This window comes from Danio rerio, chromosome 9 (genome assembly GCF_049306965.1).
Source record: "Danio rerio strain Tuebingen ecotype United States chromosome 9, GRCz12tu, whole genome shotgun sequence".
In the NCBI taxonomy this organism is placed as follows: domain Eukaryota; kingdom Metazoa; phylum Chordata; class Actinopteri; order Cypriniformes; family Danionidae; genus Danio; species Danio rerio.
Genome location: NC_133184.1, coordinates 37,545,541 through 37,568,258, shown reverse-complemented (window position 1 = coordinate 37,568,258; position 22,718 = coordinate 37,545,541). Strand labels below are relative to the sequence as shown.

The window sequence follows — 22,718 nt, the reverse complement described above, 5'->3', positions numbered from 1 at the left end:
TGTAGGCTGTTAGTCAGAAATGTTATAATATAGCAGCGTTAAATATGGTTACTCTTTATGAAAAAAATTAAAAAAAGACAAGGCACAACTTTGTGAAGAAAAATTAACTTTTTAATGAAGTTATGGCTGTTATTCATGTATGGCAGGTCACACCCAAGCCTCTGCCAAGTCAGTGACATTTTCAAAATCAAGTAAAAAAGAATGCGTATACCATTATATACAGACATATACAGTAAAAGGCATAGGAAACACACTATTGAGCTTAATGTAATAAAATCAGTTGGTGCTCATATTGGTAACAGTCCTCCATCAAAACCCAATTACAGTGTTATGGTCCAACAAACAACTCAAGTGCATGAAATCGAGGACCATGCCTTTCAGTTCATTCAAAAAAATCTTAAAGGACTACTTTGGGTTTGAATGGTGGGCTCTCAGAAAGTAATTAAATGCATTAGATATCTAAACGAATTAGCTTAAAAAAGGTCAGGTATATTAGAGCACTTCATTTAGGAACACGCCGAGGCACATGGTGTTTTGAGACTCACAATGAAGCGCAACAGCCGGGTTCCTGAAATAAAAACTCCATTCATTTTCCCCATATGGTCATTTTTGTTTGTTATTTTATTAATATAGCCTGATAAACCTTAAAATCCAGACCATTTCTGAACTCTGGTTCTTAATTTAACACATTTATTCAAATTAATTCAATTTATTTTTGTATACACCTTTTAATAGCTGATTTTGTACAGAAAAACTACAATACCCATGATGCTGTACAGAAATTCAACCAATCAGAGAGCTGCAATAAGAAAAGTTTACCAAGAGATCTTTAGCTCCACCCACTCCCACATGAAACAGCTTCAAAATTCAGTTTTGCTAACTCTACCAGTGTATGTAAATGCATTTATTTTACAATTAAGTAGAAATATAACATTTTTTATACAAAAAACAACAACTTTAATTCAATAATGTCATTCAAAATGCTTCATTGGACTTGTGAATCTTTCCTTCATTGAAGCCTTCGTGAGTCTTTGTCCTTTTTTTTATTTATATGATTACTATAATTCTTTGCTTTAAATCAAAATTTAAGTCACATACTGTATACAAATCTCACTATTAATAAACCATTGATAATGACTTTAGCCCTAAACTTCTAATTTGCTCCTTTTTATTTGTTATGAAGGTAGAAATTAGGTAGGATTAGGTATGTAAAATAAGATTATGTAGAATATGTACTTAAGTACTAATCAACATCAACATAATCTTAATAACAGACACGTGTTTATTGAAATGTTACCAAATATTGTAACTGTAATTGTGATTCACCTCATAGCTGTTTGGTTTGGTTACAAGGCGTATAACATAAAAACCCCTATGGGGAAATATGAACGAGACTTTCAGAACCAGCACTGCTGCAAAAATTGGATCGGGCATCAACGCACTCTATTGCCATATGACTGAAAAAATTAAACCCCACATTACGACAAAAAAGTCAGCATTTACCCTAGCTGAAGTTCCACTCTTGCACATCAAGTTATTAGAATAAGAGCCTGAAAATATCAAGCTAACCTAACATAAAAGATAAACTCATATTTTCAACACACCCACTGACTGGGATTCAACATGCTTCCCAAAATTACAAAAACACTACACTATAGGAGACTCTGTGTTCTCCATGGCCACAGTTACCAATGAAAGCACTCTTGAAAACCCCCGGCCTGCTGAAAAATGAGTCGCTCTACCATCAAATGCATGCAAGTGAAGCCTCTCGCCCTGTGAGATGGTGGACATATACGTGATGTCTCTCTCTCTCCACAGGGCTGGGGTTCTGTCTTAAGGCGTCCTCTAGTGGTCTGAAAAACCAACTGCATGCCACGACAGAAATCCACCCCCCCAGAGGGTCCTTTGACAGTAAAAGCAAAGATTATGGCACAATGACAGTCCCCCTAGGCTCACTGTGTAACTGAGGAAGTGTACTCCGGACGACGAGTCTGAATGATTTTCGGACGTTGACGTACACCTCCGTCCATATCCTCCTCATTTCCTGAGCTTTCTTGATCATTGTCACAAACATGAACAACCACACTTGGAGTGGTCGGAGTTCCTGGTTGGAGTTCATATTTTTCACCTGCCATACAGAAAGAGTTCACTCTTAGAAGGAGGCAATTTTAAATTAATTAATTAATTACTGACCCATTTAACCTGGGATGCCTAAACTCCCGCAGAGTTTAGCTCCAATCCCAATTAGACTTAAATAGCTTATCAAGCTCTAACTAGCATACTAGAAACTTCCTGGCAGGTATGTTGAAGCAAGTTGGAGCTAAACTCTGTAGGACACTAGCCCTCCAGGAACAAAATTGGGCACCCCTGCATTTAGCCATAAACCAGTGTAAAAAAAAAACAACAACATTGAATTTAAGGAATAAAAGAATGTGAGATGTACCTGGCCCTAGTCTAGCGATGGCACACAGGAGGTCATAGTTAATGACGGGCGTGGCGTCTTTTGCCTGCTCCCAACCCACAGGAGGTGATGGCGGAGGGGAAAGGAGGAACTGTTTATCTGGTTTAGGAGGTTCCAGGTGTGGACTGCCAATGTGGACAGACTAGAAAAAGGGGGAAATTTGTTTTAAAATGCAGATATAAAAACAAATGGGTAAGACAGATGTGATGCAGACAATAAAATTAACTAAATTGTATATACAGTTTATATGTTGTTCCAATAATAATAATAATAATAATAATCTAATCATTATTACTATTATTAAACAATATTATTATTAATAATTGTAATGATATTTAATAATAAAATAATTATTATAATAATAGTAATTAGTATTGATACTATGTAATAATAATAATAATAACTATTAATATTATTAGAACAAAATATAAATTGTAGATTTATAATTTATATTTTGTTCTAATAATAATAAAATAATAATAATTATTATTATTATCAAACAATAACAGCAATAATAATATTTATTAATACATTTACAATATTTTATTTAATAATAATACAATAATCATTAAATTATATAGTCAAACATGTTTAATAATAATAATAATAATAATAATAATAATAAGAAGAAGAAGAAGAAGAAGAAGAAGAAGAAGAAGAAGAAGAAGAATGGTAATAATAAGAATAATAATGTATTTTGAATTATATAATAACATAAGACAAATAATCATTAAAATATATTAAAAAATATTTACTACAATTTAAATTGTTATTTAGTTGTTGTGTTATTTCTTTAGACACATACCTGTGCAAAATAGAGTCGTAACTCTCTGCCATTGAAGTCACTTTTGTGGAGTTTTGCTCTTGCCTCTGCAGCGGCCAAAGCATTGGTGAAATTAATCCTCACCCGACGGAAACTCTTGAAGAACTGGAAAGTGACATTTCGGTCAAAGGCACGGAAAAGATCCTCAAATCCTGCCTGTAAATCAGAGGAAACATCTCAGATTAATATACTATGTATATGCTAGTGGAAACAGAAATGAACAAATCAAGGTGACTGAAGATTACACAAACAGCAATCTCCTGTGGAGAAATTCTGAGTTTAAAAATCGTCCCAATTTAGTCTCAAAGTGGCCACCTTTATAGCCAGCATTAAGTTATTAAATAACCTGCCACAATGTGTTGTTTGTAAGACATTACAGCAATGAATCCTTTTAGCTTGTTTTAGGGATGCAGCCAGATTGATATTCAGTAAACGCTTCTATATTAAACCGTACTGACGCACACAGTACTAATCTAATACACATCCTAAAAATGACCAGCGTCTGTCAGAGCTCGCCAAGATATTGGTTTCCAAGGTAACAGAGACTTACTGCACGCTGAACGCACAAACGGAGCTGACAGGGCCAGCCCTGATGGACCACTTCAAGCTGGATCCACAAATCCTGAGTTATTCCCAGTGTGCATAGGTGTGTATGCATGCATGTGTGCGTAAGCGCTTGCGTCAGATTCAAAACCCCCAAACTGTCTAGCCAAACACTCATTAATGTTCCAACAGCGCTTTATTCCGTGATCTAACCACTGCCACCACCACAATCAAACAAGTTCGGACTATTGTGTAAATACATAGTTACGTTGGTTCATTTAGTCTGCTGCAAATTATTCATTTTTTGCACTTGATTATAATGAATGGCCCAAACATCTGCATCCTCGCTAGTTTGTTTAAAATATCCCAGCATTCAAGCTATTTTGATACCTTAAGGCAGCATGCCAATGAAGCCTTACCATCTCCACAGGACTGTTAAACATGTCCGGATCCTCTAAGGAAGCGATAAGGCAGAAAGGGTTGCACTTCATTGTTTTCAGGTGCATGACTGAAGCCCGTTGACGGATCCTCCGGAGGACTTGAGAGGTTAAAGAATGTAAAGGGCAGGAGGGGTTGAGACGTGTCCGTTTTGCCTTCCCCAGCGTGAGGACACAAATGACGCCTGCTTCAGGAAACAAATGCTTCAAAAACACCCTCTTCACTGCTCCTTTTCTTCCTCCTTCTCTCAGACGTTGTCAATCCAGCAGAGAGCCTTCGGGGCTTTCAGAAAGGAAATGGGTCAGGTTGAGTAACGTCCTCGTATTGTGGTCACGTGATGCTGCTTCAGCTGAGGCAGAATCTTCTGGAATGCTCTATTCTCTCCTGCACTGCCGGCTTCGTGGGACTGCAGCTCACTCATCCGGCTTCTTTATATAAAGACTCCTCAGCGGCACAGCAACAGGCTCCGCCCATTACGGGGGGGCTGACTCTGCTAGCTGACTCCACCCAACTTTCCCATTCTGAACCGAAACGAATGGCTCTGCTGACTAATCACACACACATACACACACACACACACACACCCTGAGAGTGCAAGTCCTGGAAACTATGTGCCACTGCTTTCCATGCTGCTCAGATCCAGGTCGGCCGGTCTCTGCTCAAATCAGTCATTCCATTTGAGGACATGCAGTGTGGTAAAACAATAATCTGTATCGCTCATCTTGCATCTCTCTTTCATGCTGCCCCTCCCATCTCAATGGAAAATCTAAATCAGCTGAGCTGGGCAGAAGGGCAGCTGTGTTATCAAGCTCTCCCCACAGCATACTTTCCATGGGTGTTAATTCCCCTCATTTTCTCTCTGACTGAATTCAGGGGCCGGTGGATTTGTCCTGTTGTGATTGAAGAGCAGCTTTTCTTTTGCTATCTGTTGTCACATGTCAGACTTATTTTTTAAAGATGGGTGTGCATGACGTTATTCTTTCCGAGTCTTGCAAATGTTAGAGACACTATTTAAATTCTCCCTCTCCCTTCTCTCTCTCTTGTGTACACACAACTATTACCAAACACTGAAAATTGACGGCAGGGCATCTGATACACAGAGATTAACTGTAATCATCTGTGAAGGTAAACATGTCGTCTTCGTGGCCTTTCAACTACAACTGGGGACGTTTATAAGGGCTGATGCAATTATTAAACAGCATTTCTTAACCCCAAAGTATAGATTACAGTGAAATGATTATGATAATGCTAAATGCACATTGTCAAAATAAAACTATATGCCACAATGCAAATACTGCAACACTATACAACACTTGAATGTAAATATATAAAAAATTACTGCTGTATAAAATGTGTAATCAATGATAAAGTTTTTTTCCAAAAGGAAATTAAACCATTCTTGAGTCCCACATTGTGAGGTGCCCTTACTATGTACTCACACTGAAATAAATAATTAGTTACAATGTATTAATTGTGTAAATACATGTTTTGTTTTTTTACATTGTAACTATGTTTAATTAAATACCTGTATCTACAGATTGCATCTGTAATTAATTTCTGTAGTTACATTTGCAACTACACTGTTGACCATCCCTTGCACCTTATTATCCATAGTAGGCATGGGGCGGTATAAGATTCTGACAGTATGTTAATCTTAAATAAAAAGATCAACGTATTGTGATTACTGCACTAATATATATTCTTTTTTTAATGTCTGGGTAAAAAACCAACAACACTTTTTTCACCTTTGAACGCAATATATTTTATTTTGAGAAACATTTAAAATATTTTGTAACACTAAACATGTCCAGGTAATTCATTCTAATAAATCATAGACTTCTGCTGTTTATATTATTTAAAAAAAACACTGATTTCTTTACAAATTAAAACAACATCTTTGAATATCTTTTCTGCTGGAGTTACTGTTGACCAAAAGAAAACAAAAGTAAATTAAAAATGTTGCATATAGGAGCATTATAGCAGAACATTTTGGCGGTTTTAAAACCTTGATTTTCCAAACCACGGTAAACCTTGAAAATGGTTATCGACCCTTGCCTAATTACATCTATATTTGCAACTACACTGTTGACCATCCCTTACACCTCAACCCACCTATAAATCTATTTATTCCATTAAACCTGTCCCTAACCCTCCCCGTATCCCACCTCTAAATTACCAGAAGTGTTCTGCAAATACATTATTTACACAGTAAGTACATTGTTTTTATTTTTAGACACAATTACATATTAGTTAAGACCACATAATATAAAGTGGGACTCATTTATGTTTTATAAAAATACACTGACTTAATAAAGTGAGACAATAAATACATGCCACCTTGGTGAACAGGGGTGCGTTTCCCAAACAACGACCTAACTCACGGTTGAACTATCATAGTAAGATGCATCGTTTGCGAAAAGATTGATGTATTGACGAGTGTTTCGCAAAACCCCTAGTTTCACTGTCGCAGATCCATCGTTTGAACCAAGTTAGTTATAACGTAAAACGCCCATAATGATGCTCTAAACGGGGTGGAGTAACGTTTTTAGAGAAGAACCCCATAATTTCTTTGTGCGAATTATATATTGTTTTACATGCACATGCATTTAAAATAAAATCCAATATTATTTTTGGTAAAACATGCACTCGCTTTCCATATTAACTGAAATATATGTAAACAGCACATACAGAGCCTACATTTCCTTAACAAATATTCTTGAGAACATTACATATTCTATTCTAAAACATAAAAAATAACTACTTACAAAAGCTACCACATATTGTAATCTCATATATAAATCATGTAAGTAAATAAATAATCAGGCTATGTATTAAGAAATTAAACTTAATATTTATTAGGAAATGAAAAAAAAATTCTTACTGTAACAATAATAATATTAATAATAATATTGATGGTGATGATTATTATTATTAAGCAGAATACTGTTTGTTTATTTATTTATTTTGTAAAAGTCTACTTTTACCATTTTACACATGCAAACCACTGTAAAAATGTTCTAACCAATAGGCCCATGTCATATACTGTATGCTACATTTCTTAATAAATAACCTACTATAAAATGAAAGTATTAACGTATGCTGTTTTTTTTGTTTTCACAAGCTTTGAAGCAATAACTGTAAAAAATATACTAGCTTTGGAGACGTAACATAAATTCCGCTTAACTGTGTTCAGAATGACATAAATGCTTTCAAAGTGCACTGCGAATGGAGCACAATTGTCAATATGAAGATCACTAAAACTGAACTGTAAAAATACTTTGAAAGCAAATGACACCTAAGAGGGATGACCTTAATTAAAAATTTTAAATTATTATTTTTATTACTTTTTTTAAAAATCATTCCAAGTTTAAATGTTAGAATGTTCTAAATGAAAAGGGCATAGGGGGGAAAACTGTAAATACAACACAGCCAGGAACTATGTTTCTAACTACAACTCCAGAGGAGTAGTTGCAAGTGCACAAGTTTGTGACGCAGTTTGCGAATGTTCGTTGGAACGACAGATTTGGGAAACAGCAAATCAATGAACTATGTTTGTAATGACAGAACTTGCGACCTTAGTTGGCCAACAATGATTTTCAGAAATGTACCCCAGAATAGTTTTCTTTAAAAAATTTTTAAATAAATAAAAAACTGACCTCAAACTTTTGACCAGTAGTGTATATCACAATATTAAAACAGTTACTCCACATTAAATTAATGCTTTGTATTATTACTGTTTTAAAGTGTTTTTTACAGCCTTGGTTGTAAAATATTAAAATGACAGACCTCCAACATATGAAAAGCAATGTAGTTTATTTATAACAGTCATTATTACTCTTATGTTTATTTAATAACTCTTATTACAGAGATGAGGGTACAGAGATTGTAGAAAAAAAGAAAAAGAAAAGAAACTTCCCTGACACTAGCAAATGTCACAGGATTGCTTGTGGCTACATCAAATGGATTTTATAATCTAAAACCTTGATCATTTTCCAGAATTGTATTTTCATGCGCACAATCATGTGCTCATTTCTTGTATCTCCAGTAACATTCAAATGAAACCACAAATCAATTAAAAAGCTTGAAGAGAACATTCTTCCCATACCTTTCTCTCAAACTTTCCACGTCTCTATCTGGTTAAAGCTTTCCTGTTTAAGATAAGCTCAGAGAGCCATAAGCCTCATGTCACTCCTGACTGCAGATGTTTCAGACCAAAAGCTGGGAATCCAGTTCCAGTGGAATAAGGCCTCTCATTAGGCAATGGAAAAGTCAGAGGGGAACATGAAACTAAATTATATCAAAGAGAAAATGCAAATAGTCCAGCACTATGCAGGCTTGCTAAATTGTATGCAGGTATTATTGTGCATACAAAAACATTCTGTTCAGTGCTTTACAACAAAAACAGTAAGGGCAGGTCAATTCATTATCTTTAAATACTACTGTCAAAACAATGACAATGTTATTATCTGCTGTCACTGTAATGACTAATGTAGGTTCTTATTTACAGTGCACATAGAAATATTAAAGGGATAACAAAAAATAAAAATTACAGCACAAATATACTTGTTTGTGTGCGTGTGTAGGGCAATTGAAAAAACCTTACATGACTTAAAATAGTTCAATTTGGATATAATTCATATTTTTTATATTCTTCAGGATAAATTTGTACAGTGCATTTGTAGAAAAAAAATGGGTCCCACTTTATATTAAGTGTCCTTAACTACTATGTACTTGCATCAAAAAATAAATACAATGTATTTACTGTGTTTATAATGTATTTGAGAACACTTGTGGCGCTCTTGAGTTGGGATAGGGGTTGCTTTATGAACAGGTTTGGTGGTATGGATAGGTTTAAGGGTAGGTGTAGGGCACAGGTGTCAAACTCAGTTGCAAAAGGGCCGAAGTTCTGCAGTTTAGTTCCAACCCTAATTAAACACACCTGATCAAACTAATTGAGTCCTTCAGGCTTGTTTGAAAGCTACATGTAAGTGTGTTGGAGCAGGGTTGGAACTAAACTGTGTAGGGCTTCGGCCCTCCAGGAATTGAGTTTGACACCCCTGGTGTAGGGAATGGTCACTGCTATCACTGCTATTTACAAATGAAATTACAGAAGTTAATTACAGATGTAATTACAAACAGGTATTTAATCAAGCATAAGTACACAATAAATACATGTATTTACACAATAAGTACATTGTAACAAACTATTAACTCATGTGTAAGTACATATTAGTTAAGGCCACTTAATATAAAGTGGGACCAAAAAACTTAACGTATTTCCAGCATAAATAAAGTAGAGCAATGACAGGAATAAAAACTATTCAGGTACAGAAATAAAATAATGTGCAATAAATGTTTATAGTCTTTATTGTATAAATAATTAAATATACTTATATATATATTTTTTGTTGAAGCTACACTGAAAAAAAGATTAACTGGATTTACAAAAAAAGTAAGGTTAGTGGTTACAAACAATCTATATGCACTGAATTTTAACAAACAAATTAAGTTGAACATTACTAAATTTAATTTGTGTAAATCCAGCTAATATACATTATTTGCAACCATTTTTTTTTCAGTGAATGTAATTACTCCTTGTGCTTAAATGCTTTATACCCACTTAAAATGGTTACTGATAACACGCAACTGATAAAGTTTTAATTGATTATGGTTAAACTGAAACGACTACACAATTTTTCTGGGTGTTTACGATTTGACTACACATAATATTGGCACACATAATATCAATGCAATATCAATGCTAAGAGGATACATTGTGCATCCCTAGCATGTGCTATAACGATATATATATATATATATATATATATATATATATATATATATATATATATATATATATATATATATATATATATATATATATATATATATATATATATATATATATATATTGGGTAAGAGATAAATTTGTTGAAGCATCAAGACAAAAATTATATTATGTAGAAATACAGTGAGGGGAAATGGGTGTTCAACAGGTCATGTTTTTTTTCCAGGGAAAGATATTTCCAAGGGAGCTGTTGACATGGAACTGAAACAGATTTTGATAAAAAAACCAAACAATACAAACGTAAAAATAAACTGAAACAAAAATCTGAAAGTTTTGAAAAATTGCTGAAATGTCCACCCTGGTTTCATATTCATAATCCTGGTAATGTAGATGTTGGACTACAGCAGATTGATATTAATTTAAAACTTCAAAGGGCAAAGTGTTGCTGAATAACTACTGAGTGATTTCGCTGCAGTCTTGGCTTTCACTGACTTTCTACACCTCCCTTTCTTCATGTGTTCAATACTTTTTCGCTGAGTCATTTCATTTTATTACACATAACTAAACTTCTAAACGAATTAGTTTTGTTTTCTTTGTATTTATAGGATTTCAATTTTAGTTGTTACCGATATTCGGGGACAATTTCAAGTCAACAGTACCTTTAGAAATATGTTTTCTGAAAAAATGGTTATGTGTTCAATATTTATTCCCCCACAGTGTATTTAATTCAATGAATCTTTATTATTAAATCGCTTTTTACCACACACACACACACACACACACACACACACACACACACACACACACACACACACACACACACACACACACACACACACACACACACACACACACACGTGTAATGGAAAAATTAATTACCTGTTGACAATGTTTTAGGACTAATGAAGTCATCATCTGGAAATATTTATAAAGGTGGAAAGTGGGCCGTTGCACAAAGTATAGTGAGCAAGTGTACATATACTGTACATATAATTAGCCTTCGTGATAATAATATCCAAAACTAGCCTGGCGTTAAGGTCAGGCCTTAATTACATATCAAGCCTTCAGTACAAGTGTGACTTTTTAGGCTGCATATCGCTCACTTATCCACTTAAATGACACATTTCATGCTTTGAAGCAGCAAGCCAAGAAATGAATGACAAGAAACGTTCTAAATGACTAATGAAGAATTCGTCAGTGTGTTTTTGTTTATAAGACCCTGGCTGTGGTTATGATATCAGAACGGATTTGCTCAGTAAATATGAATTCATCTGACACTTTAAAAGAGTACAGATTAAATTTTCCACTGACTCGACACCCAGCAGAGTTCATGATAGCTCGAGGGCCCATGTCGCACAGAGCAAGTGTCAAAACTCCTTTCAGACTTTCCACAGAAAGCCGCAACCATAGTGGATTCTTTCATCATGAGACAATCAGCTGACTGTGAATAACCCATCAACAAAAATAAAAAATGAATAACAACACATTCTGACACATTTTAATGCCATCACAACAGTAAGACAATGTGGAACATTGAAATAAACATTACATTAAAGTACTAATGCTTGAATTTATAAAGTTGTATATTCATATTTTAAGTAGTTCAGTTTTATGTTACACAATGTTTTCACTTAGCACATTTCACAACAAACAAGAATGTCTTCATTTGTATAGCAGAGACCTATATGGATAATAGGTAAGGGACCATAACCGGTTTCAAAGTTTACTGCTGTTTGGAAAAGTCAAGGTTTTAAAACCCCTAACATTTTCTATAATGCCATTTCTACAGTAAATGTACATTTTGTTTTGTGTTTTTTTGTGACTCTTTTATTTAGTTTCTTATGGCAACAGTATCTCTCCTCATCAAAATCTAGTGGTAAATCTGCGAATCAGGAAACATCTTAACAAAAAAATTACAAAAAAAACAAAAACATGATAGATCTGAACAGTTCTGTGGATTACTTTATAATGATATACTGAATACAAAGATGGCTTTTAAAGTTGCAAAGAAATTGGTGTTTTTAAAATAATGACGATTGCAGAAGTCAATGATTTATCTTGCATGTTTACTGCTGAAAATGTTTAAATTGTATTTAAATATATTTTGAAAAATATATATTTTAGAGCAGTAATCACAATACCGGTAAACCATGTTACTTTTATTTAAGGTAATCATACTGTCAGAATCGTATACTGGCCCATGCCTAATGGAAAACTATGTCAGAATCCAGTCATAAAAACAAAACGTCACGGAATTTATCAAATTCTAAATAAATAAATCCGTAGTAGTGCTGGACTCCTAATAAAATTGTGATGTGGCTAGTGTATTAATATTAAACATCTTTAAAATATATTACATTTAAATGTGTATTTAAGTAAATAAATGGTTTAGTTTCATGTGCAACACTCTTATAAACACTATATGTGATGCTTGTCTGTCTACTAGTCCCACTATATAAAAACCTCTGAGAAAATAACAACTGCAACAACTATACATGGTAGAAAATGCTGGGTTCCACATAATCAATTTGTGTTGGGACAACATGAAATAAGTAGGTTTGAACACAATAAAGAGGTTTGAACACAAAACAATTAAGTTGTGCACCCAAACAACTTAAGAATTGTGTTGTTTCAGCTCAAATTAAATAAGCAGTTTGAACAAATGACAAATGTAATTTTTTTCCAAGTGTTCACATTCAGCTGATAATCAATAAAGCATATTTGGCATGCTGTCCTGGGAGAGAGTCCTGAGCTTGTAATATCCTTGAGCCTGGAGCTCCCTCCCGTTAGATGGGCGAGAGGGGAGTTCGAGCTCAGGTAGGTCTCAAGAACTCCCCTGCTTGTCGCCGTGAGAAGTGCAAAATAAGGTTGTATTGGGTGATAATTTGGTTTAGTCAATTGGCTACGGTTTATTTTTTTGGACGATGGGAGGAAACCGGGGAACCCAGGGGAAACCTACGCGAACATGGGGAGAACATGTAAACTCCGCACAGAAACACCATCCGGCGTGATAAGTTGGATCAGCGGTGTTCTTGCTGTGAGGCAACAGTGCTAGCGGTGTTCTTGCTGTGAGGCAACAGTGCTAGGCACTGGGCCACCGTGTCGCCCTATCAGAAAGGGGGAGGAAGTAAGTGTGGAAAAGGGAGGAGCTTCAAGACTAAGATAACTGGATTGAAAAACTCTGGTTATTTATAATGCTTCCATAATCATCTAATAGGGCATATTACGGAGCTAATAAGGAGCCAGCCGTGTTGATCATAAGCACGTGATCCTCTCATAATTAGTTTATGAATAAACCACACGAAGTACATTTTATAAGCAATAATTATACAATAGTTTGTCCAAGATTTCATTTTAAAATGTACTGCATTTCAATGGGTGCCAAAATTAGATTTTAATTGATTGATTTTAAATTGAAAACTATTTTTGAAACAATTTCAATTAACCGAACTTGTTTTTGAATACTAAGATTTATTTGAGTATTTTTAGTAATTTTTTTTGTAGTATTTTATAATATGAAATTAAAATGGAGAATAACGGTGAACATTTTTTGGACAGATATGACTTCATAGAGCCCTATAACAATAATAGCCTTACAGCAGGAATATGAAAACACATTTTAATTAATTGGCCTATGTACCATGCCAAATTGAAAATGAACAGAAGGAAAGCTAAATGAAAATGAAAGCTTGAGCAAAATTTGCATATTAAGGAAACAGTGAATGTGGCAGGAGAGAAATGTATGCATGAGCATGTGCCTTTAAAACTTACGACCTCACACTTGGCATTAACTTGAGTTGAAAACAACCTAAATGAAGGAAAAGCAGCATGCTTCAGGTAGATCACAAAACTGCATGTACTGCACTAGTTTGTTTATGGCTGTGCCACTGTAAATAGGCCAGTTCAAAGAACTGTGGGTGGAAAATGACACCACAATGATAGTTCCTAAATTAGGATTGTTTGCTGGGGCAGAGATGAGGAACATCTACATTAAGAAGGTTAGAAAACAGCCACGTTAAAATCTGCTGAAGATACAAAAAAAAAAGTGTATTCCAGTGGAACATGTGTGTACAAACATGCACAGCATTGGGGCGGCTTATCACAGTTAAAAGGACAGTTCATACAAAACCTGAACATTCATTAGCTAAACACAAAAATAAATGTTGAAGAATGCCTAGAATTGAAGTTTTCATTCAGTCACTTGTACAATTTAGGTAACAGCATATTGTTCAAGCTATTGCTGAACAATATATCATTTGAACATCAATATTTCAATGTGTGTATCTGGAAAAGTCACATCGCAGGATTAGAATTTTTTATTAACGATTAAAATAAAGATATAATTGAGTACTATTATTTTTAAAGGATTTATACAATGATGAACATGTTTTGTTACATTTGAGTGTTCAGTTTTTGTATTTGAATACTGTTAGACTCACCAGAAAACCAGAAAGCAGAGCTTATTTAACTTTTATTTTGCTCTGTCAAATTTATATATTTATATATAAATTTATATATTTTTTATATATATTTATATATATATATTTATATTTTAAATGTATATATAAATTTGCTTGTAGTTTATTATGTTTTATGCTGATGCACTGCATAGAAAAAGATTTTATAATCTCACTAAATTTAAATGATTAAAATCTTTCCAAAAAGAGATATTCAGATCATAGTCTTATTATATTAAAAACACTATATATTTCGCAGCAAAACAAATTAGCGCAATGTTAGATCTTCCAATTTCAGCCCTAGTTCAGTCATTGTATTGTATTTTCAGTTAATAAATAAAAAAGCCACGGTACACGCTTCGCTAAGGCAGCACAGATTCAAACACTACCCATTTGTACCTAATAGGTTTATTCTGATACAATAATAATACAAAAAAAGTAACTTTTAAAATTTGTTAGGGCTAATATGTCTCTAAAGTATCAGTATGTCCCCTTAAGAAACAAATGTGTAACCTAAATCAGTGTTGCAGTAACAGCTCATTTATCTTTTATTTCTGAGAGTGTAGTGTAATTATTGGTTGAAGTAAATGTGTAACAAAAATCATTCCAAAAATGGGATTTCCAGCTGAACTGGACTGAAAAATATTAATTTAAACATGTCAGTTTAATCTGAATGACATTCTGATCAGATTGTTTAATCTTATAAACCCTTGATAGGATTTAAAGCCTGAAACTGGAAAGTACTGAACATGTGCATTGGTGTAATGGTGCAATGACTTTTGTCGGGTTGACTGAGCTGTTCTTTTTCTAAAATGGAGTGTCAAAAATGACTTATCTTAAATTCTTCCACTCTATGAAGCAGAACACTCACCACAGACAGCTTGTTTTGGCCACGGGAATGAGCAATTTTCTTCTTAATAATTATAAGCAGCACGGGTCAAAGCTTCATGTGCTCATCATCTCCCAATTAGAGCTCAAAATAGATATTAAGTCTGCTCTTTTAAAATGAAGAAAGTAAGTGATGGTAGGAAAGTAGTATGAGCAAATGGAGCTAAATCCCACTAAACATAACAAATCTGACGGACATGCATATCATGTCTATATTTGCGTCTCTTAGTGTAATGGATGTTGTTTTGTGTCTTGTGGGAGGCAGTGTGCACATCTCAAAACATCAAATCCGATATTGATAGCTCATGACATCTAAATGTCAGATAAACCTGATAGCTTTATTTAGCCTTCATGTAAACAATTTGCTTCACTCTGATTGAAACAAAAGTTGTAAATGTAGCCACTGTTTCTAGATCTTTTCACATACAGTACATCTATGTCGTACATCACAAATAGAATGGCCAAGAGTTTACTGCAGAAATTTGTATAGTCGTGCTCCACTGAATCCAGGCTAAGTCTCTGATTGAAATGATTTTCCATGTCCTCAGGTGCAAACTTAACAGTATTAAACCTTATTCCATGGTCTGTTGAAATTGTTCATTCTGATTGGCTGGAAGGTTTGCATTAATTTTGTTGAAAGGCACTGGTAGTTCCAGTCAGTTTTGACCACAGCTCGAAATAAATGCTCTTCTCTCAAGAATTACCACAGCAAATCACGTGTGTTGCACAATAGTGCAGCGGCGCAGTGGCGCAGTAGGTAGTGCTGTCACCTTACAGCAAGAATGCTGCTGGTTTGAGCCTCAGCTGGGTCAGTTGCCATTTCTGTGTGGAGTTTGCATGTTCTCCCTGCGTTTGTGTGGGTTTCCTCCAGGTGCTCCGGTCTTCCCCACAGTCCACAGACATGTGGTACGGGTGCATTGGGTAGGCTAAATTGTCCGTAGTGTATGAGTGTGTATGGATGTTTCCCAGAGATGGGTTGCAGCTGGAAGGGCATCCGTTGCGTAAAAACACATGCTGGATAAGTTGGTGGTTCATTCCACTGTGGTGACCCCAGATTAATAAATGGAGTAAGCCGAAAAAGAAAATGAATAAATGAATGCACTGGAAAGTGATGAGGACGTTTAATGGCAGATGGAAAATAGGCAAAATTAGAATAATCCTCTTTTATGATGCCACAAAATCAAGTTTTAAGATTTTTTCCAAGCATGTTTAGTAATTTTAATGTCAAATTGCCAGTTTATGTATTAGGATAGTGAGTCTTTAAAAATTTCGTACTCTGAGCTCCAAGCAGTCGGATAAGTTACAGCTTTGTGAATGTTTTATTACAAGTGTATTCACCTTATTCTCTGTGTAGAACCAGGCGCAGCCATTTGAAACTTTTTGGCTTGAGACTTCCGGTCTCATTGACTTCCATTCATTTTTAGGCATTAACAGCTAGTTTTGCTGCTTGATGTTGCAAACTGATATTTTCTTATTATAATATTCTATTTTGTCTGTATAGTCATGGACACACTTGTTTGTAGAGCAAGTAGTTTTACTGTTTTCTGCTGTTTATTATTCCTAGTCATTTCTCTCATAGTGAGCTAAATCGGAAGTTCAAAAACAATAGCAAAATGAGCGCACTTCCGCATTAAAGAAAAAGGTCAATAGACTTTAATGTGTTTTTAATAAAAATGAATTTATTCTACTCAATTTAACAATCAAAGTCTTTTTAATAGATTAATTCCATGAGTTAGCCTAATAATTGTACCCAAAAGAAGCATATTTACATGATTTAATTAGATGTTCAAAAATATTTGTTAAAAGGATTTTATAAAAACAGCATGTTAAAACGAAACAACATGTGTAAAGGCTTAAAGTTGATGAGAAATAAAACAAATTACATTAATTTCATTAGTCAATGAATAATGTAACATATTCCTAAAGCGTATTTAATTAATATGGTATTTCAATACAACTTGTATGTTTATTATGAAATGTATATCAAGGGAATTCTTCTATAACGTTAGGTAGCCCAGCTTTCCCAGTATTGAAGGTAATATTACTGTCGCACGGCAAGCTATTATTGTTTCTCAGTTTTATTTCATGCTTTTAACTTGCATATTTTTAGATTACATATAAGACATAAAATATGGAGAGAAATACATCCTTAAAATAAGTGATACAGTACTTGCTATCATAGCTTTCTACCATAATTTGCATGACCAACCTACTAAAACAACAAAAAATTAACTTTGTTAAACTTTCCAACAACAAAAGATGTAAAAGCAGAGATCAAAGTCCAACAATGCAATTTGAAGGCCTAGACAAACAAAAAATAAACAAACCAAAAAATAATACCCAGGAATCAAAGGCCTACAGCAAAACGGCTATCATCATTTATTTTAATATGCAAAACCATTGCATAACCACTTAGGATTTGCTTAAAAGACTTGAGGCAAGTCTATCAGAAAAAGTTTCAAAAAGAGGGTCAAACTCAAAACAATAGCTTACTATTATGTCTGAATTATTATTATTATTATTAATGAACTTTTTTGATAAGAAGCTCTTGCTAACATTACAATAGGACAATATAAATAAAATGAAGTGCATGATGCCTTTTAGAAAATGCCATCAAAAATACTACTACCACTACTACTACTACTACTACTACTAATAATAATAATAATAATAAAAAATTATTTTGACTGAACACCAACTGTTTAGCCCTCATATTTCAGAACCGTATCCACATTGTGTTTCGTGTCCTAGAGCTTCCTGTTTCCACATTGCAAAACAATGGAACAGATTTTCCATTTTCTCCATTCTCAACAGCAGACTATTTTCCTATCTCTATTATCCTTCATCCCATTTCCATTTAACTCAAGGTTTCCGCCCTTTTTGGAAAACTGCACACAGCAGAAACCAGTTCCCTGAGCTCAAGATTAACCCACTTGTGTTGTGCTATAGACAACTACTATTCTTTATATTTCAACGCTTGCTTTTATCATGCATCACGTCACTAAAATCTTATTACCAAATGCTCATTTATCAACAGTTACAAGATAAACTGACAAAACCTGTTATTTTTGTGAATCGCAAGTGTATAAAAAAAGGTTAGCTGAAACAGGTCATTTCTCTACTGTATAATAACAGTGTCTACAACCCGACTTAAGGCTGTCTGATAGCAAGAATTTGTGTAACAGCTCAACAAAAGTGACGTCAAGTGGAAAATTTCTTCAGCCATGACAAACACACCTAATCACCACTCCAATGTCATAATCATCTTCTGTGGAAAATGGCAAACAAATGAGCGTAATGTGCTTTGTTATGTATTGCTTTGTTTTCTTTTTCTGGTAAAGCTCTCTAATATTTCAAACAGAAAATCAAGGAGTCAGCAGGCAAATAATAAGTCTCAATTTCCCGAAAGCTCCAGCTCCTTCAATACATTACTAAATAAATCATTATTAAGTAAAGCTACACTTTGAGAATTTAAGCTGTTGACATAAAAGTAAAAAAGAGAAGTACTGTAAACATTTTGATAGGCCATTTGGAGGGAAAAAAAGGTTATTAAAGGGCACCTATGATGAAAATCCTCTTTTGAAGCTGTTAGGACAGGTGCGTGTGTAGGTATAGTTTGCAAACAGTGATATTGTAGTAATAAAAACACAATAGGTTTTTTTTTAAAATTATGACAATAAAATAGGATCCAAATCCCTCCCATTTTGAGGCCCACAGCAATGTGACTTAGGAGTGTGGTTTCCCTGCCCACTGAAGTAATTAGCAGTCACATATTGACATGTCTAAGTAGTAACGCGTGTAATCATATCAATAAGACAGGACGCTCTAAAAATTAGTTTCAAGCTTAACCCTTCTCTTTTTTAGATTGAAATAACCTCTATTCTTCATGTCATGCAGGAATAATTTATTTCAAGATATTCCTTGGAAGATTGTGTGGTCTTTACCCAACAAATTTTTAATCACAAATAAGGTTAAAGAGGTTTCCTTTAAATTGCTACATCGAGTTTATCAGGTGAATGTTTATATGCAGCAAAAAAAAAAAAAAAAAAAAAAAAAAAAGATTCCTGAGATAGATCCCTTTTGTTTTTTGTGGAATAATAAATGAATCTGTCGATCATCTTTTTTTGGGAATGTGCCCATGTTTAGATTATTTTTTGGAAAGAATTCAGTTCATTCATATGTGCCTCTCTTTTAGATAGTCTTTCTGTGTAATACAAGGATGTTTCAATTGGTTTTTATCATGTTGATAAAGTAAATGATAAATATTTTCTAATAATTCTATTTATTTTACTAGCAAAACGTTTTTTTCACAAATGCAAACTTCTGTCTATAAAGCCTGTTATTTTTTCTTTTTTATAAAGATTTGAAATATTATTTGAATACAATGTCTTCCTCCAGCAATGTTTAAGGTTTAAAATTAATAACACTGTGAGTCTTACAGTATCTTTTCTATAATACCCAGCTGATTGTATACTACAGTATGTGACCTTTTATACATCACTGTGACCTTGCTTTAAGACAGGTTTAAAGTGATATGTTGTAATTTATATTATCACTGGCATCATTTTTTGTTTCTCTTTTTGTTTTGTTCTGTTGTCTAGTTTTTTGTTGGTACAAGATTTATACTTTTCTGTATATTTTTGTACTTTTGTTAAACATTCCAATAAAAAAAGACAGGACATGTGCAAAGTAACTGAGATTAAAAGATCTGTTTAGCTCTCCGTGTTCATCAATCATCCTCAAATGTGATCAAGAATGAGTTTTACAAGTTTAAAATGTTTTTAAAACAGTGCATGTAAATGAATTACAGAGATTTTACCGTCTTTATCACCAAAACCATGTGTCAGTACAATAATAAGAGAAGAAGCTTTAATCCTGGTATTTGGATGTTAAATCAGGTTTATTTTGTAAGTTGACATAACAGATATCCATACAGCAGTGTATATTATCATGTCTCCTGTCACATTTGCAGTGCAAAAATAATGCAAAGTTAAATGTGCACGCTTTGTGTGTGCGTGCGTGAACTAGTGTTTCTCACAAACGTTATGTGAGCTCTGCTTCCTTCATGTCTGTCACTGTGCTGTTTATCTGACGCAGCCGAGATGGAAATTGAGGCACACTGACAGGCACGTGGGAACGGTGGGTGGAGAGAACTAGTATTAAAGGCACAGGCAACAAAAACAGCTACAAGCTGTTCAAAGCAGAAAATTCCAATATTCTGAAAGCTATAATAAATAATCTGATTTGGTTTTGAGCTGAATCTTTACAGACACATTCTGGAGACACAAAAGACTTATCTTAAATCTTGAAAAAGGGATTAATTGGGGCCCTTTAAATGATGCTATTTCCCCTATTAAGTTCCTATTTTACTTTTTTTTTCCACCAAAAAAGGTGTTAATGACAGGTCAATTCCTTCCACTTAGGTTAAAATCTCCAAAAGCTTCCAAAAAACTAAATTATCTAAAATAGTGCAACACTTTCTACAAACAAAAATCCAGTCTCAAGTTAAAGTCCATTGACACCATTTCTCAAATGCTTAATCGTCTGATTTCATGCTTGCATCATATCATTAGGTGTAAGATTATATCTGATTATGGCTCATTAAATAAGATTAATGTTAAGATTACGGAGTATAAAGTCCCATGTCACAAAGCACGTTATCGCAGTTTCCATGAGTTCACAATGACCACATTTCAATCCAACAGAGCATCTTTTTGGCCAGAGTGGAACTGTGCATTCACAGCATGAATAAGCAGACAACAAATCTAGGTTACAACAAATAGTATGATGTTACCATGTCAACATTATTATAATAATCAAACAAACAACCTGAAATATTCTGTATTGTATTGAATTAAATGACTTATCTGCTGTAGTTGACAGTCAAAACTGTTTTTTTAAATAATATAAAATATATCATAAATGTTTTGTAAGAATAAAAATGTTTTAGTGTCATCTTTCTTTAAAAAAAATTATTTGGTTTAATATTTGTCAAACAGTGGGCCTTTTACATACATGCCAGGCTAGAATAATGAGAGAGGAAAATAGAAGTATGACTGTTACTCACTCTTAAATGGCTTTCAATGGCAAAAACATCCACAGGAACTTTCCAGGCCACAAGTGAATCAGTCAGGTCTGTAAAATGCACGTCCACGGTGGCCTCACTTTCCTCATTATAAGACTGCTGCATAATGTAAATTTGACAATACTGGATGGGTCGTCAAATTAATTCGGTTCTACTGGACTGATGTGAATCATATGGTGTGACAAGCTAAGCTACTTTATCTGTCTATACAATAGAAAGATGACATCATTAAACGACTCGCGCACACTGTAGGTTTATGTATCGGCATTGACGACAGGTAAGTTGTTATTTTAACTGTAAACTAAGTGTTTGTCTGTTTAGTTGGGTGTTTAATGAATAAATAGCTTCGCTTCAGTCCTTCATTTGCGGAAAACAGTGAGCTTCATGCAAGTACTTGACAACTTCCCGTTTCCTTTTTAGACATATTCAATGCATCCTGCAGGTGGCAGTAATACACATCCACAAAAATAAAAAAAGAAACTGTGTTGCATCAAATTTGTATTTTTTAAGAGCTAGAAATGTTACTAATTGTCTCTTCGTGAAAGCTAACGTTATATGTGCTGCTTTCATATGAATAAATGTTAGCTAACGTTCTTAGCTTAAGTTTGTTATTCTAATCTATATGGCAAAAAATACTTTGAGGCATCTCAAGATGTTTTTGTTTTATTAAAGACATAATTTTATTACACTAAAATATGTTGTAAAGGTATATCATTTATGGATAAGTAATGGCATGGACGAACATGCTAACACATGAGCTAGCAATAGAGGCAGAAGTCAGGTCACTCAAACAGATATAGATATATATTTGATACAAGTACAATTATTTAACATAATATTGAGGTGTTTTATCTGAAATACTTCCTGATATGCATGTATTGATATACATTTTTGTTTTTACCTTACTTTATTCTGTATGTTAATTGAAATCATACAATGGCCTAAATATAATTTATCAGAGATGAAACAAACAAAAAAAAAAAAATTATCAAAACTTGACTAGCAAACATTTGTATTAAAGTTATGTAGATGTGATTAGACGTATTATGCATTCAATTTATGTAGTGGATGGCCTAACATATGCTGTCCTTAAAATTAACTGCTACGCCAATAATGCATTTAATTATTTGCAAGTATTGTTTTGACTTCATAAATTGAACACATTTTATTTTATGCCATGTCAGTAACCATGGCTTTTTTTCACAGCAAAAACGCTTTAATAATAAATATACAAT

General features: G+C 33.9%; 1 protein-coding gene across 2 annotated transcripts; it reads right to left on the bottom strand.

The window, feature by feature from the left end:
* Positions 1-89: 89 nt before the first annotated feature.
* On the bottom strand, positions 90-21,857 carry rcan1a (regulator of calcineurin 1a). 2 transcript variants are annotated; one of them, XM_005167827.5, is made up of 4 exons: positions 4,247-4,673; positions 3,267-3,440; positions 2,444-2,603; positions 90-2,128 (listed from the first exon to the last, which is right to left on the bottom strand). In XM_005167827.5, the coding sequence occupies exons 1-4, from the start codon at positions 4,331-4,333 to the stop codon at positions 1,953-1,955; spliced, it is 597 nt and encodes a 198-aa protein (XP_005167884.1). In that variant the 5' UTR covers positions 4,334-4,673; the 3' UTR covers positions 90-1,952.
* Positions 21,858-22,718: the final 861 nt, after the last annotated feature.